The 21510-nt window shown below is 33.6% G+C and overlaps 1 protein-coding gene, 1 long non-coding RNA gene and 1 pseudogene across 2 annotated transcripts; all 3 read right to left on the bottom strand.

Annotated features, from left to right (window-relative positions):
* Positions 1–9687: 9687 nt before the first annotated feature.
* LOC116145435 lies at positions 9688–11740 on the bottom strand (annotated as a pseudogene).
* Positions 11741–13334: 1594 nt separating this feature from the next.
* Positions 13335–14769, bottom strand: LOC116145375. Its single transcript, XR_004130383.1, has 3 exons — positions 14653–14769; positions 14218–14362; positions 13335–13678 (listed from the first exon to the last, which is right to left on the bottom strand). It is a non-coding gene; the product is annotated as an uncharacterized LOC116145375 (long non-coding RNA).
* A 1867-nt stretch (positions 14770–16636) lies between these two features.
* On the bottom strand, positions 16637–18710 carry LOC116145374 (chlorophyll a-b binding protein CP26, chloroplastic). The gene is made up of 6 exons (XM_031430830.1): positions 18368–18710; positions 18089–18173; positions 17936–17986; positions 17732–17852; positions 17496–17630; positions 16637–17044 (listed from the first exon to the last, which is right to left on the bottom strand). Exons 1-6 carry the CDS (start codon positions 18582–18584, stop codon positions 16784–16786), a joined length of 870 nt encoding a protein of 289 aa, XP_031286690.1. The 5' UTR covers positions 18585–18710; the 3' UTR covers positions 16637–16783.
* Positions 18711–21510: the final 2800 nt, after the last annotated feature.

The raw sequence follows: 21510 nt of genomic DNA, 5'->3' as shown, positions 1-21510 counted from the left end.
GATGGCTAAAATATTAGGGCAAGTATTGTAGTTTGAAGAGAAGAGAGATGGAAATGTTTTTTATTGATAAGATACAGAAGGATTGAAAGAATTTGAGACTATTTATAAGCAAGAGAACCTACCTAACTGTCTACTTGTATCAATTTATTAATATATATAGACATAAACTATAGCAGTATAGCTGACTGAAGTCTGGATTTTTAAAAATACAAATGTCCACATATGTACAAATTTAAGTGAATTTAATAATTTTTAAAATTTTTTATGTAAAAAATTTAAGTGAGATTAATTATATATAACAATTTAAGTGATCTTAAGACATGAAACCCTACAATCGTCAGTCAAAAATAAATTAATGATCTTGGTGAGATTCATTTCAATATTTCAAAGCAATTACCAAACAAAGAAGCCTTTTTTCCAATTCATTAATTGTAAATATTGGAAATAGAAAGGTTGGGTTGCATATCCCTTTCTTTTGCATCTCATTCACGGAGACAATGATACTAATAATTAATAATACTGTTCGGTATTCTTCATGGCCTTATTTTAGCCACGATTCCATGATAATATTAAAGACTTTTAACATCTTCTTTGCATTGATCACGTACTATATTGTATTTTGGTGTTTTTTATTTAAAAATAATTTCTGAAAATAAAAAAAATAAAATTCATTATCATTCTTGGTTATCTTGTTTGAAGCAATATTTTTCATCTTACATAAAAATAAAACAATAAAAACAGATATGGGAAGCTTTCACTTGAAACCGAGAGTTTTTAAGTTCTTGGCTTGTTTATCTGATCCAAACATAAAAGTTTTCCAGAGAAGAGAAATATTAAAAAAAAAAAAAAAAAAAACCAATAGGCTAGAAAAATAAGTTTCCTGGGCTTTCGTCCAACATTATTGACGAGGTATAATAACTCTAATATATCCTTTAATTTTTTCCAAACCACTCTCAAATCTGAAAATGTATCATGATGCATTGCAGACATGTCTGGAGTCCTGCATGCTCCATAATAACAATGTAACAGCTCCAGAAGCACACATATCAAGGACAAATCAATGGGTGTATACTATTTCTAACAGGAAAAAATTAATTCTACCATGCATATGTACCTGAATAAAAGACATGCTAAAGATCACGCATTCCTATCAACATGATTAAACATGTAGCTGAAAATACATTCATTAACAGCCAAAAATTGAGTATAAATGCAACATTATAATACATTGCAACCATATTTTTAACCTAGAAAATTCTAAGAATAATATTTTTAACCTAGAAAATTCTAAGAATAATATTTTTAACCTAGAAAATTCTGAATGCCAAGAGGCCATAAAACAAGTTTGTTTGCAGTTAGAGGTTACACATCAATGTAGTGATGTCTTTCTTATATTGATTGCAGTGGACTTTCTTCATAATTAACAACTTGTTATGAAAATGAAAAGACAAGTTTTGACTGGTAAGTAACCATTAATTCTAAAAAAATTGAGCTTCTAAGAAATGACGACATTAGTATCTAAGCCTGATCAAGTTATTCCATACTCAGAACTGAAATTTAATTAATGGACTCATCATGCAGATCCTAACATGCACAAACACAAGTAAATCCAAATGTTAGCTTTACTCTTGTTTTCTCTTTACTCTTTCACCATGCATAAATTGCTTTCTTATTTAGCAAGCAGAATCCATAATAAAAATAAATAAATAAATATGGCATTCTTGAAATAGAACGATGTTATTAAAAAAAAAGGGAAAATTTCAGATTGTAATGTAACAACTTCCTATATTTTTCCACCCAAAAAGGTTTTAGAAAAGCAATTTTTCATCTATTGTTAGGATCTGATTAGTAATATTTGTGAATTAACATAATATAATCACTGTAAAGACAGCAAATATCATTTACTATTCAACTTAATAATTTTTTTTATTGATTTTATGTCATATCAACAAAATCAATTACATATATACCCACTCTTTAAACATGAAATTATTGATATGCTCTCAACTATATATAAGAATCTAAATTACCAATTTGTCCCTTTAGTTTTTCATTAAAATAATGTTTTAAAACAATGAAGTTACCGTTGAGATTTTTAAAATTTGAACCTTTAAAACCCCACTCCCTTTGCACAGGAAATTTGAACATCATCTTTAGCCCTAAACTAAGTGATGTCCTTCAACCCTAAACTGAATATTAGCATTTACTAGCATCGTTAAATAGGAATCTGATAGGAACCCACTCTAATAACTCAATAATTTGGGCTGGGCCATGGGTCTTTCATGGGCTTGGGTAGAACTCTCCTTGGAAAATCGGCTTGCCAAGGGAGGGTGCCCAAGCCTATATAACCCACATGCCCACCATTTTCCCTTTCAATGTGGGATCCTAACATTCCACCACGCTTCCGAAACCGACGTCCACGTCGGCCTCTTTACCCCCGTCAGCCTCTTTACCCCTTGGATGACTACGCGGATCCCCTTTTCCCTCGGGCCTTCATGCCCTTTCTTGGGGTAGCAGCCCGGGCCCAAGGTCAGCCTGCCACGGGTCAGCCTGCCACGTGTGCGCAGGATCATGCTCTGATACCAATTGATAGGAACCCACTCTAATAACTCAATAATTTGGGCTGGGCCATGGGTCTTTCATGGGCTTGGGTAGAACTCTTCTTGGAAAACAGGCTTGCCAAGGGAGGGTGCCCAAGCCTATATAACCCACATACCCACCATTTTCCCTTTCAATGTGGGATCCTAACAGAATCCAGATTGTAAAATAACAATGCATCTACATTTAAGGAATTTTGTCAATTCGAACCCAATAAAAATAGGAAATTCAATATAGTATAAGGTGTTAACATTCAAAAGATACAAAGAAAGCAGAAGCACATAGCAAAATTCTTCGGTCACAACTCTTCATTGTTCTCAAAACAAATATAAAACATGCAAAACCACCCAAAACAATTCCCACAATTGGACCATTTGGACTTTTCTTACTACTGCTAGAAATGGAATCTGTAAAGAAGAAGTGCAATCAACAATCTGGCATTTATCTATGTGGAAGGACACTTTATAAATTTAATCCTTGAATGACATTCTCAAGCCCCAGGCCATAATATCTAAAGGAAGAAGCTGATATCCTTGAAGTCTGATGCCTACCTGAAAGTTCCAATCAAATTTGATCACAACCTAGTTAATACTGTACTGTAATTATGTAAATCTTACAACGTCTCCATGTTTCCTAGCCTTGCAAATGATAACGGTATAGCACCATTGAGTCTAGAACTTGCAATATATTCCTCACCAAGGAAGTAGGATGATGGGCAGCACGTATTTTTAAAGTAAATAACAAAGTGTTTCATTTTAACAAAAGGAAAAAAACAATGAGTAAATAACTGCAAGAAAACAACATCTCAATAAAAAAAAATAAAAAAATAAAAAAGGCCACCATTCATTGATAATTACATTTAGAACAAAGTCTTTAATTTTAACAATAAACCCTAATCTTAAAAGAAGTCATGGTATGGTTTTAGATAACAAAAAGAACAGCCGTTGTCTATACCCCATACAAAAGCAAAAACAATCCTAGTATATGTGCTATTCACCCAAACGGTTTGTACACAAAATCCAACCAAAAAAGCTATCAGCACATCAAAACTATCATTTACCCTTCATCACTTTTGCACACAAAAAAACAATCAACTGCACCCAAAAAAAAAACAAAAAAGAACAAAACAAAACAAAAACAAACCCTTGGCATTACTGATTAGCTTGACCTATTAATAGGATTAAGAATAATATTAGGGAAGCAAATAATGAATTGACATGAACATTAGACTGTTTAAAATAGTAATGAATACCTCTTGAACTTTAAGCTTGTGATAAGCATGACCTCTGACTTGAAGACGACATTGAATCGTTATGGAATAGTCCACCTGTGTTGTGAGGTTGTTGAACATTATTTTGACTTGAAGACGATGCATTCGTAGAAGAAGCTGCAAAACTAGCTCTTGAATATATTGCAGTCATTGTTGGTACAAATGTTCTCTACAAAATAAAAAATGGGAAACAATATAAAGTAGATAATCAGAAAAATTAAAATTGATAAGATGAACAAATTAATAATACCTTCTGTTTTTTCTTTTTATCAACAGTAGCTAGATTATCTTTGCAAGGTCTCTTGTTATTCCCCGTGACATTGCAAATACTACAAATAAATGTAGAAACCTTTTTATTATTTAGTTCTTCAGTTGGATCTCAGCAACATCCCTTACCTTACCCATGGTCTCAGCAAAATCTACCCTATTTGAAGTTCCACTCACTGCCCAAAATAATTTTCTGAAGTGTATCCTGATTTTTTTTTTTTCTAAAATTAGCATACATATGAATAACACAATACCTACTCTTGCATTTGGCCAATGAACTTCTAACCCACTTAAAATACCTTTTTGTCTGTCACTCATAAATGTGACAGGATCTCATCCTCAAGAAAATCATGCAATAAGCTAAGGAAAAAACCCCAAGACTCTTTATTCTCTACCTCACAAATACATATGGCCAAGGGGAAAATCCCATTGTTAGCATCCATTGAGATAGTAGAAAGAATTGACTCAGCCACAGGATTGGCTTAAAGACATACAAATTTCCACATGTGGGGATCTACTATATCATACGCAAATACTCATCACTTGCCTTTGAAGAAGACACCTCCTGCTGCTTAAAAAATTCTTACCCTACTTTTTCCATTTGTAGTTTACCACTGAATCACCCCACTGTACTTTATAAATTAATTCCCTCATTAACAAAATGTAAAATCAGCATGTACAGAAAACACACAGGTTTCAATTTCTCCTTAGAACCCAAATTTCTATAATATTAGAGCAGAAAACTAATATTGTGAGACCCAGTGTTATATTGTGAATCAAAAACAAGATTTGTATATACTGCTAATGTTTTACAGACATAAATGTTTTTAAGTCCTTTCTATGAATTTTTTTGCAAGCACTTTGATGCTTGGCAGTATAGCCAAGAAATATAAATGAAAACCAACACCATGTGAAATTACCTGCCGTGAAGCACCATACGACTTCTGACAGACACCCTTAATCCTCAATTCCTCCTTCCTCAATTGTTCATCATAATCTCTCGTTTTTGTCAAATCGGAAAGTCCCTACTAATTTATACTCATTGTAAGCGGCAGAAAAGAAAATCACTCCTGCATATTAAACTAATTGAGATTTCATTTTAGTGATACAAGAGATGAAACCACAAAACTCAAAAAGCAAGCAAATAGAAGAACATTCTATTTTCAGTCAATATAATGTAATAGTAAATCAAAACCCTAGAGACAGACAACTAAAATAACCAAATAAGCAACAAAGAAGAACTATTTTCAGTCAACCACAACAATTTTTTTTAAGTAGAATGAAAAGAACAAAAGAAAAAGATTACCTAGAGCGTTTCAATTAGGGTTTTGCAAGAAATAGACGCTAGGATAGGAAAAAAGACCGGAGAATCGAAAATAAATAGGTTTGCGAACGAATATGTTTATGCTGTCGAAGAAAGACGGAGGGAGAAAGGAAGTAATCAATAATGTATGGTTAAGAGAAGCAAGGGAAGAAGTAGATAAGAATTTTGATTGTCGTCGGTGTCGTTCACTGTCGTCGGTGTTCTTTTAGTCGTCTGAACATCCGCTGTTCCCCCAGTCGTCTGAACATCTGTTCTTCCTTCAGTCGTCATCGTCAACAGTTGCCGCTTCTTGGCTTTATTTTTGGAATAATATTACGCTAATAACATTTTTTCATAGATATTTTTTCAAAATCCTGACCTCACCTGGTAGTTCATAATTGATCTCAATGATCTCACATATATTTTATTAATTAATTATAAACTGATTAATTATAAACTATTATGTTAAGATTGTGAATGAACTATTACATCAAGATTCCGAAAAAAAAAATTTTAAAAAAGGTTATTAATTTAGTATTATTCTTATTTTTTTCTCTTTTTGTCTTACTTTGTCAACTTTAGTGGGCTACACAGACCGAGACAAAAAAATTTAAATCGTTGATTTTTATGTTTTCCAGTGTTTAGTTAAAGTTAACAGAGACAAATCTTAACGATAAAAGGGGATTTTTTTTCCTCAAACTTTTTGGGTAGGAAAACGTAATTACACCAAACTTTGAGTGGGAAAATTTAGAAAACACACATACATACGTATATGCAGAACCAGCAGCCTCGATTTTTTACAGATATTTTTACATTAATTAGAACCACTAGATTTTGGAGTGACTACTGACTAATATCAAAGTTGATTTGGCATTTTTATTTAAGAGATTTTGGAGTGACCAACAAATTAAATATTAGCTTTCTTCTAGTATATTTCTTTCACTTTTTTAATGCTTTCCTTTTTCGGCATTAATTAATGTATTTTCTTTATCCTTTTTCTCTTTTGTCTTTCATCTTTTATTTTTATCCTATCTTATTTAAAATACATATTATTTTTTATTTTAAAAATATTATTATATTTTATTTAATTATTTTTAAATCTATTAGATTTCTTAATTTAACTAAACACGTAAAAATTTTATAAATTAACAAAAACACTTTCACTAATCCACATTTACCAAATTCCAATCACCATCATTAGAAGGTAGCCGAAATCTGGTATAATGGTACACAACTGATTGGATCTGACCAATAGTATACCGATCTAGCCTTTTTCGGTCAGATCCACCGTAGATCTTACTAAAAAAAGCCAGATCTATTACCAAATCTTTGGTCGTAGCTAGTCGTCAACGACGACCATATCTTTGATAGTTGTTGATGACCAAACGTGGTCAGATCTGACCGTCAATTGTCAAATCTAGCAATAGATTTGGCTTTTTCTGACCATATCCTCGGTGGATCTAGTTGAAAAATGTCATATCAGAGTATGATCGGCCAGATCCAATAGGTCATACATCGGTACGACGACTTTAGCCACTCTCCAGTGATGGTGGTCGACTGCCAGTGTTTAATGGATGAGTGGGGGTGTTTTTATTAATTTTTAATATTTTATTATAGATGTGTTTAATAAATTAACAAACATGTGAGATATTTTTGTTAATTTTTAAATTTTATCTTGTAATAACCACCCAACTCTTACTTTTTCAAAAATACTAAAATAAACGCACCAAGTTATTTAGCAATCGATTTTGGAGCAACTAATTAAATATTAGCTTTCTCTTTTCTAGTATTTTTCTCTCGCGTATTTAATTCTTTCCTTTTTCTGTTGACTAACATTAATTAATATATTTTCTTTCTTGTTTACTCTTTTCTCTTTCACCATGCATAAATTGTTATTTAGCAAGGAGAATCCATAATAACAATAAATAAATATATAAGGCACTCTTGAGTCTTGAATATTAGGACGATATTAATTAGAAAAATAGGAAATTGTCAATTGTAATGTAACAATCTTATTCCGTTTATTATGAAAAATTAAAAGGATCCATGCTAAATTAAAGTCTTGAAAATGAGTTCATATTGTGACATTTTATCATTGGAATTATTATGTTAGACTAAAATGATACTTTACAATTTAGATCTAATGGTGAATATGTATGTCCTTGATAATTATATGAGGACGTCTTAACTAGAAAATTATTTTATATGGATATATATGTTTGTTTTCTTTTTTTTTTCTTATTTACCATGTGATTATTATTTTTTTTTTCTTATCTATTTTCTTTAAAGAAGAAAATGATAAGTAAACAAACACACTGAAAACAAAATATGAAAACAAAAAAAGAAAATGAAAGGATAACAAAAGTGATAATGAATATGTTAGTTGGTCTTCCACAAGCAACAATATTAATGGCCCGTATATATACATATATATATCATCAACAATTGGAAAAAAAAAAAAAAAAAAAAATTCATATGTTCCTATGAAATTCACTTAAAATTAATGATAATTTATGATGAAGTCCCCTAAGATTAATACGTTATAGAGACATTTATTAATGGTAGCTAAAATATAGTTTATAGTTAGGTATTGCTTACTATAAAGTATAAATCATTAATACAATTAATATAGAATGTCACAATTTATATTATACATATGCCAATATATTTAAAACCGGTGGGGCTCTTACTTGCGCAGTAAAGAATATAAATTATTAATGAAGTTGCGTGGCTAAGCGTATAATACATATGTACATATATGGAATATATGATAGTGATTTTAATGCACAGCCAACAGTAAATTAAAATATTTGAAACTTTGTAACATATTCAACATGTTTAATGTGGTGTGCATTTCTTGAATTAACTTGAGTATTAATTAATAATGTTATGCCTGAAAAAGTAGGGTTGCGTAAAAGCCTTGTCAACATGGGTGGTCAGAACTTAAGAAGGTTCTCCAATCGCTCAGAGGTTGCCACGTCGCGTAATGACGTGAGGCATGCTCCTGCCAATATAGTAAGTGTACGCCGGGATGGCGAATGGTTGGAAACGATCCACGTGTCCAATCCCTGCACTAGTCGAGAAAATTACTCAGGCAAGTGAGTAATGGGACGCAGAGATGGATTTGTACGGCATCTACCCCACTCGCAATTTAGTATCATTACCTTGACTCATCTCACTATATAGAGGACTTCTCCTCTTTTGGGATTGGCTAATTTCACTCTGAAATAGCATGCTCTCTCTCTCTCCTCTCTCTCTCTCTCCCCTTTGTATTCGTCAAACTGTAACTCAACTCGCTAGGCGCAACCTGATTTTACCATTAATGTCATTATCAGTGGACGTAAGTTCGCCTTGTGAGTATCCGAACCACTTAAACATGGTTCTTCTCTCTTCAATCAACTAAATACTTCTATAATCATGTGTGACTTCTAAGCCCACTCAGCATTTCTCACATGCGAATAGTTGGTGTTAAATAAAAAATCAACAAATGGATTATTTAATATTTTTAATTTGCACATCTAAGGAATAGCTTCGGGCTATGCATTTAATGACTGTTCTTCATAATATAAATTGGGATACATGTAAAGAAAATTTCCCTTAAAAGCATATCACTACAGCACTTTGCCCTAAATATGTGAATTGATATTAAAATTAATGGATAAAGTATTATTTATTATTCTACATGTGTTTAATTGAATAAATTTTTTAAACATTTTCCCTCGTGGCTGTATGGCAAACCTTTTACTCTTTGAAGTTAGCTATACTCAAGAGTCTTGTGTTGAATCATAGTACTGACATTGTGCTCAGAGCTTAGATACCTCAGTTATTAAAAAAAGAACTTTTAAAATTATGAAGAGAATTAAAAATTAAAGCAATAGAGTTAGAGCAAAGGGGTAGCAATCTGGTTGGATTCCACCATCTTATACATTTTGGGTCTTTGGAGCTTAACCAAACCCTTCTAATCTGGTGGCGTGTCTAATAATAAGGTTCTCTGTATAAGAAATGAGTTATCTTAAACTTAAAAGGAATCGGCAACATATATAATGAGTTAACCCGAGTGTGTTGTTTCCTCTATTAGAATCCATTAATTCATCAATGATGCAAAATTAAAGGGGAACAATGGTGAAGCTCTATATTGAAACACATATGGGGATTCAATTGGCAGGATTATTTAGGTTCAACACCTTGAAAATGTCTTGATCAGAAATGTACAGGGCATTAGATTTGAGTAAAAATAGAGTAACTGAAATCACAGAGTAGGAGCTCTCTCGGCTGCTCCAGAGATGAAGTAAGCAAGTTGTTGCCAAAAGGATCACTGAGATGCTTTGCAAGGTTCTCAACTGGACCTTCACCTGTCACATAAGCTTGGAGGAAGAATCCAACATGGCAAACATTGCAAGTCTTCCATTCTTGATCTCCTTCACCTTTAGAATTGCAGCCTGGTCAGGGTCCTTGGCTAGCCCCAGTGGGTCAAATGGACCTCCTGGTGAAGCTGGTCCTCCAAATCCTGCCATATAACACCACACAACACAACTTCAGAGATCAAACTTCGTCTAGGCTCCTGCTACTGAGAGGTCCACTAGAGATTAGAAATTGTAAAACATGAAATTATTGCTATCGAACATTTACAGAATGTATAAATATGTTTTTGTATTTTCATGTGACAGATACACTTTTGATATTGAAGATTTCTCTTAACATGTATAATTTCTAAGGACACATATTGAGAGATCGAAACATCATCGGGATTCGAATTCTCCTGAGAAGTCTACTAGAGATCAGCGTTAACAATACTATCAAAATATGTTTTGGTATATACTTCCAATATCGAAGATTTCTCTTAACAAGTGCATTTAGGAGCAGAATAACCACACCTGACAAATTTCTAAGCCTATAATGTCAATAGTGATGAATTGCAATTGGACATTGGAATTGAAAATTTGAAGAATGATGGTGACATACCAAACCATTGATGATTCTGTAATATTCAGCACCACCAACAGAACAACTTCAGCAACGACAGCCAACAAGATTGATGGGAATGTTCTTTCCAAGTAATTCAATGTGTTTCCATCAAGGAGAAGAGCTCCAGTCTGTACTTACACCATAACAAAATTCACTAAGAATCTCTCAATTTTAACCTTCCAATTCACTAATAATACTCGATGAATTGAAAACATTATAATGCAAACCTTGAACCAAACAGCTTCAGGGCCACAGTTGGCACCAAATTTGTTGAAAGCTTCAGGATGATGAATCCAGCTGCTCCAAGCATTGCCCATCTGGCATGAATCAACTCTATGCCTGATATCTGCAATCAAACCCACATTATACCTCTCAAATAGCCAAACTTGCATACTATTTAACACTAAATACAGTGATTATTAGCCTACTTGCTGAAGTTTTCAGGCTTCTTGCTGAGAACCAAAGGATCATACCTAACTGCATGCAGTGGAACTCATATTAGAAGAAATGTTTCAAGATTCTAAAGTTTTAAAATTCACAACATCTGAGCTCAATGGAAGAAGAAAGACAATCTTACTCTCCGGAACCTCTCCAGTCAAGTACTCAGGAATATCGATCGGTCCAAGCCCTTCAGGCAGGAAATTCTCCTGTCAGGACCTGGAAAAACCACCATGCAAATACTTAATATCGAAAATATCATATTTTGTCACCTTCCATTCACACTACTAGCAACACAATTCAGAAAAAGATAAAAAAAAATTGCGAGCTCTTGGAAGAAAATACAGACTTTTGCAAAGCATGAAAACCTCGGTAAAAGAGAAATTTCTGTGTCTATTAATACTCACCATACCACTTGGCGACTCATCGTCGACTGAAGAGACGCGGCAGGCTTAGACTTGGAGGAGAAGCAGCTTCTTCTTGGAGAAGAGGCAACAGTTTTGAAAGTTGAAGGGGAGGAGGAAGTTGGGGCAGATGACTTGACAGAGGCAGAGAGTTGAGAGGGTTGCCAAGAATTTCCTTGACACCAAGAGAAGTTGATGCTGCCAAGGAAGCCTGGTTGGTCGGTTAAATATGAAAGTGTTTCCGGAGAAGGAGAAATTGGAGAGGAAAAGTAGTGGATGAAGAGAGGGAGAAGGGATACTATAAGGTTGAACAATGGATGGACATGCCAACGGATTGTTGAGGAAGAATTGTGATGGGTGGGATGAAGAAAATGTGTAATCTGAAGCTGATTTGATAGGGTGAGAGTGGTGAGGTGGCAGATGAAGGTGCTGATGTGGGATGATCTTGAAACGTGTGGATTGGATAACATCTTCTCTTCTATCCACTTCTTTCATGTGTTATTTCTCACTCTCAAATTCTCAACCATCCTTTTTCTGTGGTTATATTTTCATCTCATTTTGAGTGTTTTGTTTTCTTTCTGTGTTGTGGTCAAATCACGTAGTAAATGGTAGAGCAAATAAAATTATTCCTAATTAACACTTGGCTTATGCCAGAAGGAAAAACTTTAACCATATGCGTAAATTACCTATAGATGTTGCATACTTGTGATTTATCTAATCCATAGACTTATAGAATATTCTAATTAACACCTAATTGTAATAGAATGTTCTAATTAACACTTAATGTAAATCAATCAATCATTATTTTAAAACCCAACTTGTGGTATGACCCAACAAGATACCGGTCACGAGTTGACCAATCCAATCAGTGATATCAGCAATAAAAATTTTTTAAAACATGTAAATTAATCTCTTATTAATATATTACAAAAAATACCCTAAATTCAAAGTAGGCTATGAAATTTTAATGTGTTGCAAAAATGCCCCAAAAATTCTATTAGTCCCTAACTTTTTGAAATATTAAGAACCCCCAGACAATTTAATTAGTCCATACAACTTTGAAAATATCAAAACCCCCCTGAAACGTAAACCTGTCTCTAAAAATAAGTTCCTACAAATTAAAAAAATATTTATTTTTTTTAAATTTAACTTAACATCAAAAATTCAATAAAATTACCTAAAAACTAGATTTTTTTTAAACAATTAAGAAACCCAAGAAATATATATATAAATTTTCAGAATTTTTGTTAACTTGGCAGTTTTTTTTTTTATAATTAATCTTTCCAAAAGAAATTTTTATGATTTTAATTTTTATTCTGATTTTAACATAATTTTAAGATATTCGAGTATTTTTAAGAAATTTTTCAAAAATTTAAGGTTCTCTTTTGAATTTTTTAAGGAAAATTATCATTTAGCGTCAAAATTGGTCAACAGTTATATTTATCGGCTAAATTAACAAAGGGGTGGTTGGATATTTGCATAACCAAGGGACTACATTGTCATTTTGAAAACCAGCGGGGAGGTGATTGGTTTAACCCTAAATCAATATTTGGACAGTTTTCAAGTAACCCTCCATTGTCAGGAAAACAATTTTCACACAGCACGCAAGGAAACACAGATCAAGAAAAGTGAACTATCTCAATATCCCAATGTTTCTTAAAGCCCCTCAGTAACCTGGATAAGCCATGAATTTCAAGCTATATGATTAGTATGATGATATTCCAGCACAACCGGTATCGTATTGAATCAAAACCTAGTATCAAACCCCCCTCACAGTTCAAAGGATCTGCAAACTAATTTATAGTAGCAATCCTGAGAAGAGAGACTGTAGACCTTTATAAAGACATTGATTGACGACAACTTGTCGAATGTCGAGTGCAACAAGATGTCAACTATGAAATTTCAAGAATGTAACTATAGATTATTAAGATGATATTACAACACAACAGTATTCGTAATCATACGAAAACCTAGTATCAAACCCACCTCACAGTTCAAAGGATCTGCAAAAACAATATTAGTAGCAAATACTGAGAAGGAGAGACCGTAGACCTTTATGAAGACATTGATTGACAACAACTTGTCAATGTCGAGTGCAACAAGGTGTCAACTATGATTATAGGAAGCGTTTAACTTAAAACACCTATCTGGTTATCACATATACCATTATATAACTAAAAATAAGAAAAGATGAATCACCTTATATGATAGATACATGCACAATCTGCATCGCCAAATAACCACTTTCTATAATGCACGCATATGTATAGCTAAAATACTGTAACTAAAAGGTTCCTACTTAATGCAAATTGAAGACGAAGAGATTGTCAAAGTTTGATCTATCTTCTCCACTTCTCAATTTCTCTTGAAGTCACTTTGACTATTTTCTTGGTATTAGAGGCAAGTTCATCAACTAGAGCACCGAGCACATCCCTGACAGCAAGGGAAAAAAAAAAAAAAAATCTTTCTGAAAATGGATTAACCAAACTATAAAAATTACTGCTAGAGGCAAAGTATCAGATAAATAATGTATCTCAAGTTTCAGCTCGTTAAAAGAACTTAATAACAAAACATCACAGCACCATTTTGATTCTTTGCCCTGTCACAAAAATTATACACAGTTTGAATACCAGTGACCAAGAATGAATCATGTTTCAGATTAATGTAGTTTTTGAACCCAACACTGATATTTTTGACATGTTGATGACAAGCAACCTTGAGATGTATCTAACTTCTACATGCCACTCTTGCATAAATTGCAAATATATAGACCACTTACGAATTGCAGGAATTATTGACAATTAAATGTGAACTATTACATGATAAAAATACAGAAACAGTAAAATGATACATTTAGGAACAATTTAGAGAATATTTACCAAACAGAAGTACATATGGAAAAAAAAAAAAAGCATGATTTGAGAATATCATGTCAGCCGGATATAAATAGTAAAAAAGCACAGTATACTTACGAAGTCCCAACATTAGAGTATCTCCTATACTCATCATGAGCAACACCCTTACCGAGACCATAGCCAAATCCAATACCAACGCCACATCCTGCACCGAACCCAGCCCCAAACTGTAGACCAGGAAGTCCGGGACCAATGCCTATACCTGAAAGAAAACACTTAAAATTTTAAAGCCTAATAGATAGTCACAAAAAAACATCAGGGCAGAAAATTACATTAGCACCATAAGCGACACAATCAAAAAGCAAAGCTACATGTAATAATTACATTGAAACTTGAAAAAGTGTTAGACCCACACTAGTCAACAAAGTAAAAGGAAAAGCATCCTTGTCTACTGATCAACATGGCAACCAATCAAGATTTCCAAAGAACTAATTCAAAGAAAAAAACACTAAAGAAATGCTTAGGGGAAAAGAGATCAAAAGGGTCCAATACCATTTTTGCTCAAGGTTCAAGAATTAATGAAATATGCCTCAAAAGATTAAATCTTCCCCTTCCCAATTTACATCTGCAACTTAAAACACCGGGAGTTGAACACACATAAACACACTACAATAACAATTTACCAAACACCAAATTAGAAGCAAAAACGGAAAATTTTAAATATAAAATATATAGAAAAGAGAAATAGGAAATACTAAAAAGTACATCATGTAACAAATTCAATTTCATTAGAAGTTTTACATTTAATTTTATAAATGTGGCATTCAGAAAACATTCCGAGTTACCAAAACAATAGTGACTTTTTAAGGTGTAGATTATATTGCGCATATAATTTCCTTTACCATGTTCTTTAGAGTACATACTAGATTAATAAGACAACAAATATCAAAAACTTTCAAAAACATAAACACAACCCAATACCCATCAAAGGAATTGTCTAATAAGAAACTTTAATGATAATACTAACCAAAGCACACAAATGAAACAAATCCAGCAAGGGTTTTGGTCAAAACAAGACATGAAGTGGTCACATGGAAAAAATTAATCAAACTATAATATCAAAAAATTTCAACAGAATGAAGAAAAACCATTAAGGCATTTCTCTCAAAATAACTTAATGATAATAACAAACAAAGCTTAAAAAATGAATGANTTTGTAACATATTCAACATGTTTAATGTTGGTGTGCATTTCTTGAATTAACTTGAGTATTAATTAATAATGTTATGCCTGAAAAAGTAGGGTTGACGTAAAAGCCTTGTCAACATGGGTGGTCAGAACTTAAGAAGGTTCTCCAATCGCTCAGAGGTTGCCACGTCGCGTAATGACGTGAGTGGCATGCTCCTGCCAATATAGTAAGTGTACGCCGGGATGGCGAATGGTTGGAAACGATCCACGTGTCCAATCCCTGCACTAGTCGAGAAAATTACTCAGGCAAGTGAGTAATGGGACGCAGAGATGGATTTGTACGGCATCTACCCCACTCGCAGATTTAGTAATCATTACCTTGACTCATCTCACTATAAATAGAGGACTTCTCTCCCATTTGTGGGATTGGCTAATTTCACTCTGAAATAGCATGCTCTCTCTCTCTCTCTCTCTCTCTCTCTCCCCTTTGTATTCGTCAAACTGTAACTCAACTCGCTAGGCGCAACCTGATTTTACTCATTAATGTCATTATCAGTGGACGTAAGATTCGCCTTGTGAGTATCCGAACCACTTTAAACATTGTTCTTCTCTCTTCAATCAACTAAATACTTCTATAATCATGTGTGACTTCTAAGCCCACTCAGCATTTCTCACATGCGAATAGTTGGTGTTAAAATAAAAAATCAACAAATGGATTATTTAATATTTTTAATTTGCACATCTAAGGAATAGACTTCGGGCTATGCATTTAATGACATGTTCTTCATAATATAAAATTGGGATACATGTAAAGAAAGATTTCCCTTAAAAGCATATCACTAACAGCACTTTGCCCTAAATATGTGGAATTGATATTAAAATTAAATGGATAAAGTATTATTTATTATTCTACATGTGTTTAATTGAATAAATTTTTTAAACATTTTCCCTCGTGGCTGTATGGCAAACCTTTTACTCGTTGAAGTTAGCTATACTCAAGAGTCTTGTGTTTGAATCATAGTACTTGACAATTGTGCTCAGAGCTTAGATACCTCAGTTATTAAAAAAAAGAACTTTTAAAATTATAGAAGAGAATTAAAAATTAAAGCAATAGAGTTAGAGCAAAGGGGTAGCAATCTACCAACCTAAGGTTGGTTAGAATATGTAAAACCCAGAAACCTCGAATTGGTTTGGGAAGATTAGACCACCTTGTCTAATGAGGTTCTCTGTATAAGAAATGAGTTATCTTAAACTTATAAAGGAATCGGCAACAATATATAATGAGTTAACCCAGAGTGTGTTGTTTCCTCTATTTAGAATCCAGTTAAATTCATCAATGATGCTAAAATTAAAGGGGAACAATGGTGAAGCTCTATAATTGAAACACATATGGGGATTCAATTGGCAGGATTAATTTAGGTTCAACACCTTGAAAATGTCTTGATCAAGAAATGTACAGTGCATTTAGATTTGAGTAAAAATAGAGTAACTGAAATCACAGAGTAGGAGCTCTCTCGGCAGCTCCAGAGATGACAGTAAGCAAGTTGTTGCCAAAAGGATCACTGAGATGCTTTGCAAGGTTCTCAACTGGACCTTCACCTGTCACATAAGCTTGGAGGAAGAATCCAAGCATGGCAAACATTGCAAGTCTTCCATTCTTGATCTCCTTCACCTTTAGAATTGCAGCCTGGTCAGGGTCCTTGGCTAGCCCCAGTGGGTCAAATGGACCTCCTGGGTGAAGCTGGTCCTCCAAATCCTGCCATATAAACACCACACAACACAACTTCAGAGATCAAAACTTCCTCTAGGCTCAACTGCTACTGAGAGGTCCACTAGAGATTAGAAATTGTTAAACATGAAACTATTGCTATCGAACGTTTACAGAATGATAAAAATATGTTTTTGTATTTCAGTGTGACAGATACACTTTTGATATTGAAGATTTCTCTTAACATGTATAATTTCTAAGGACACATATTGAGAGATCGAAACATCATCTGGATTCGAATTCTCCTGAGAAGTCTACTAGAGATCAGCGTTAAACAATTACTATCAAAATATGTTTTTGGTATATACTTCCAATATCGAAGATTTCTCTTAACAAGTGCATTTAGGAGCAGAATAACCTAACCCTGACAAATTTCTAAGCCTATAATGTCAATAGTGATGAATTGGAATTGAAAATTTGAAAAATGATGTTGACATACCAAACCATTGATGATTCTGTAATATTCAGCACCACCAACAAGAACAACTTCAGCAACGACAGCCAAAACAAGATTGATGGGAATGTTCTTTCCAAAGTAATTCAATGTGTTTCCATCAAGGAGAAGAGCTCCAGTCTGTACTTACACCATAACCAAATTCACTAAGAATCTCTCAATTTTAACCTTCCAATTCACTAATAATGCTCGATGAATTGAAAACAATTAATAATGCAAACCTTGAACCAAACAGCTTCAGGGCCACAGTTGGCACCATATTTGTTTAAAGCTTCAGGGATGATGAATCCAGCTGCTCCAAGCATTGCCCATCTGGCATGAATCAACTCATATGCCTGATATCTGCAATCAAACCCACATTATATCTCTCAAATAGCCAAACTTGCATACTAGTTAACACTAAATACAGTGATTAATTAGCCTACTTGCTGAAGTTTTCAGGCTTCTTGCTGAGACCAAAAGGATCATAACCATAACTGCATGCAGTGGAACTCATATTAGAAGAAATGTTTCAAGATTCTAAAGCTTTAAAGTTCACAACAATCTGAAGCTCAGTGGAAGAAGAAAGACAATCTTACTCTCCAGGAACCTCTCCAGTCAAGTACTCAGGAATATCAGATCGGTCCAAGAGCCCTTCAGGCAAGAAAATTCTCCTGTCAGGACCTGGAAAAACCACCATGCAAATACTTTAACATATCGAAAATATCATATTTTGTCACCTTCCATTCACACTACTAGCAACACAATTCAGAAAAAGATAAAAAAAAAATTGTGAACTCTTGGAAGAAAATACAGACTTTTGCAAGAGCATGAAAACCTCGGTAAAAGAGAGAATTTCTGTGTCTATTAATACTCACCATACCACTTGGCGAGCTCATCGTCGACTGAAGAGACGGCGGCAGGCTTAGACTTGGGAGGAGAAGCAGGCTTCTTCTTGGAGAAGAGGGCAACAGTTTTGAAAGTTGAAGGGGAGGAGGAAGTTGGGGCAGATGACCTGACAGAGGCAGAGAAGTTGAGAGGGTTGCCAAGAATTTCCTTGACACCAAGAGAAGTTGATGCTGCCAAGGAAGCCATGGTTGGTCGGTTAAATATGAAAGTGTTTCCGGAGAAGGAAGAGAATTGGAGAGGAAGAAGTAGTGGAGGATGAAGAGAGGGAGAAGGGAGATACTATAAGGTTGAACAAATGGATGTGGACATGCCAAACGGGATTGTTGAGGAAGAATTGTGATTGGTGGGATGAAGAAAATGTGTAATCTGAAGCTGGAATTTGATAGGGTGAGAGTGGTGAGGTGGCAGATGAAGGTGCTGATGTGGGATGATCTTGAAACTGTGTGGATTGGATAACATCTTCTCTTCTATCCACTTCTTTCATGTGTATTTCTCACTCTCAAAGTCTCAACCATCCTTTTTCTGTGGTTATATTTTCATCTCATTTTGAGTGTTTTGTTTTCTTTCTGTGTTGTGGTCAAATCACGTAGTAAAATGGTAGAGCAAATAAAATTATTCCTAATTAACTACTTGGCTTATTGCCAGAAGGAAAAACTTTAACCATATGCGTAAATTACCTATAGATGTTGCATACATTTGTGATTTATCTAATCCATTAGACTTATAGAATATTCTAATTAACACCTAATTGTAATAGAATGTTCTAATTAACACTTAATTGTAAATCAATCAATCATTATTTTAAAACCCAACTTGTGGTATGACCCAACAAGATGACCGGGTCACGAGTTGACCAATCCAATCAGTGATATCAGCAATAAAAATATTTTTAAAAACATGTAAATTAATCTCTTTAATTTTAATATATTACAAAAATAACCCTAAAAATTTCAAAGTAGGCTATGAAATTTTAATGTGTTGCAAAAATGCCCCAAAAATTCTATTAGTCCCTAACTTTTTGAAATATTAAGAACCCCCAGACAATTTAATTAGTCCATACAACTTTGAAAAATATCAGAAACCCCCCTGAAACGTGAAACCTGTCTCTAAAAATAAGTTCCTACAAAATTAAGAAAAATATTTAATTTTTTTTAAATTTAACTTAACATCAAAAATTCAATAAAATTACCTAAAACATAGATTTTTTTTAAAACAATTAAGAAACCCAAGAAATATATATATAAATTTTCAGAATTTTTGTTAACTTGGCAGGTTTTTTTTATAATTAATCTTTCCAAAAGAAATTTTTATGATTTTAATTTTTATTCTGATTTTAACATAATTTTAAGATATTCGAGTATTTTTAAGAAATTTTTCAAAAATTTTAAGGTTCTCTTTTGAATTTTTTAAGGAAATATTATCATGTAGCGTCAAAATTGGTCAACAGTTATATTTATCGGCTAAAATTAACAAAGGAGGTGGTTGGATAATTTGCATAACCAAGGGACTACATTGTCAATTTTGAAAACCAGCGGGGAGGTGATTGGTTTAAACCCTAAATCAATATTTGGACAGTTTTCAAGTAACCCTCCATTGTCAGGAAAACAAATTTTCACACAGCACGCAAGGAAATCACAGATCAAGAAAAGTGAACTATCTCAATATCCCAATGTTTCTTAAAGCCCCTCAGTAAACCTGGATAAGCCATGAAATTTCAAGCTATATGATTAGTATGATGATATTCCAGCACAACCGGTAATCGAGTGAATACGAAAACCTAGTATCAAACCCACCTCACAGTTCAAGGATCTGCAAAAACTAATTATAGTAGCAATATGAGAAGAGAGACTGTAGACCTTTATAAAGACATTGATTGACGACAACTTGTCGAATGTCGAGTGCAACAAGTGTCAACTATGAAATTTCAAGAAGTAACTATATATGATAGTAAGATGATATTACAACACAACAGGTATTCGTAATCAATACGAAAACCTAGTATCAAACCACCTCACAGTTCAAAGGATCTGCAAAACTAATATATAGTAGCAAATACTGAGAAGGAGAGACCGTAGACCTTTATGAAGACATTGATTGACAACAACTTGTCGAATGTCGAGTGCACAAGGTGTCAACTATGATTATAGGAAGCGACTTTTTAAAACAACTATCTGGTTATCACATATACCATAATAACTAAAAATAAGAAAAGATGACAACCTTATATGATAGACAGCACAATCTGCATCGCCAAATAACCACTTTCTATAATGCACGCATATGTATAGCTAAATAATGTAACTAAAAGGTTCCTACTTAATGCAAATTGAAGACGAGAGATTGTCAAAGTTTGATCTATCTTCTCCACTTCTCAATTCTCTTGAAGTCACTTTGACTATTTTCTTGGTATTAGAGGCAAGTCATCAACTAGAGACACCGAGCACATCCCTGACAGCAAGGGAAAAAAAAAAAAAAAATCTTTCTGAAAAGGATTAACCAAACTATAACATTACTGCTAGAGGCAAGTATCAGTAAATAATGTATCTCAAGTTTCAGCTCGTTAAAAGAACTTAATAACAAAACATCACAGCACCATTTGATTCTTGCCCTGTCACAAAAATTATACACAGTTTGAATACCAGTGACCAGAATGAATCATGTTTCAGATTAATGTAGTTTTTGAACCCAACACTGATATTTTTGACATGTTGATGACAAGCAACCTTGAGATGTATCTAACTTCTACATGCCACTCTTGCATAAATTGCAAAATATAGACCACTTACGAATTGCAGGAATTATTGACAATAATGTGAACATTACATGTAAAAAATACAGAAACAGAAAATGATACATTTAGGAACAATTTAGAGAATATTTACCAAACAGAAGTACATATGGAAAAAAAAAAAAAGCATGTTTGAGAATATATGTCAGCCGGATATAATAGTAAAAAAGCACAGTATACTTACGAAGTCCCAACATTGAGTATCTCTATACTCATCATGAGCAACACCCTTACCGAGACCATAGCCAAATCCATACCAACGCCACATCCTGCACCGAACCAGCCCAAACTGTAGACAGGAAGTCCGGGACCAATGCCTATACC

Source organism: Pistacia vera, unplaced genomic scaffold (genome assembly GCF_008641045.1).
Source record: "Pistacia vera cultivar Batoury unplaced genomic scaffold, PisVer_v2 Contig461, whole genome shotgun sequence".
In the NCBI taxonomy this organism is placed as follows: domain Eukaryota; kingdom Viridiplantae; phylum Streptophyta; class Magnoliopsida; order Sapindales; family Anacardiaceae; genus Pistacia; species Pistacia vera.
Note: the sequence above shows the minus strand (reverse complement) of the source record. Positions and strands in the feature narration are given on the sequence as shown.

Bases quoted from the DNA above. Each gene is read 5' to 3' on its own strand.
- LOC116145374 (XM_031430830.1), bottom strand. From the start codon at position 18,584: ATGGCTTCCTTGGCAGCATCAACTTCTCTTGGTGTCAAGGAAATTCTT. The intron at 17,853-17,935 runs GTAGGCTAATTA...GTTTGATTGCAG, and splicing joins AAGCCTGAAAACTTCAGCAA to ATATCAGGCATATGAGTTGA. The intron at 17,045-17,495 runs GTATGTCAACAT...TTTATATGGCAG, and splicing joins ACAGAATCATCAATGGTTTG to GATTTGGAGGACCAGCTTCA.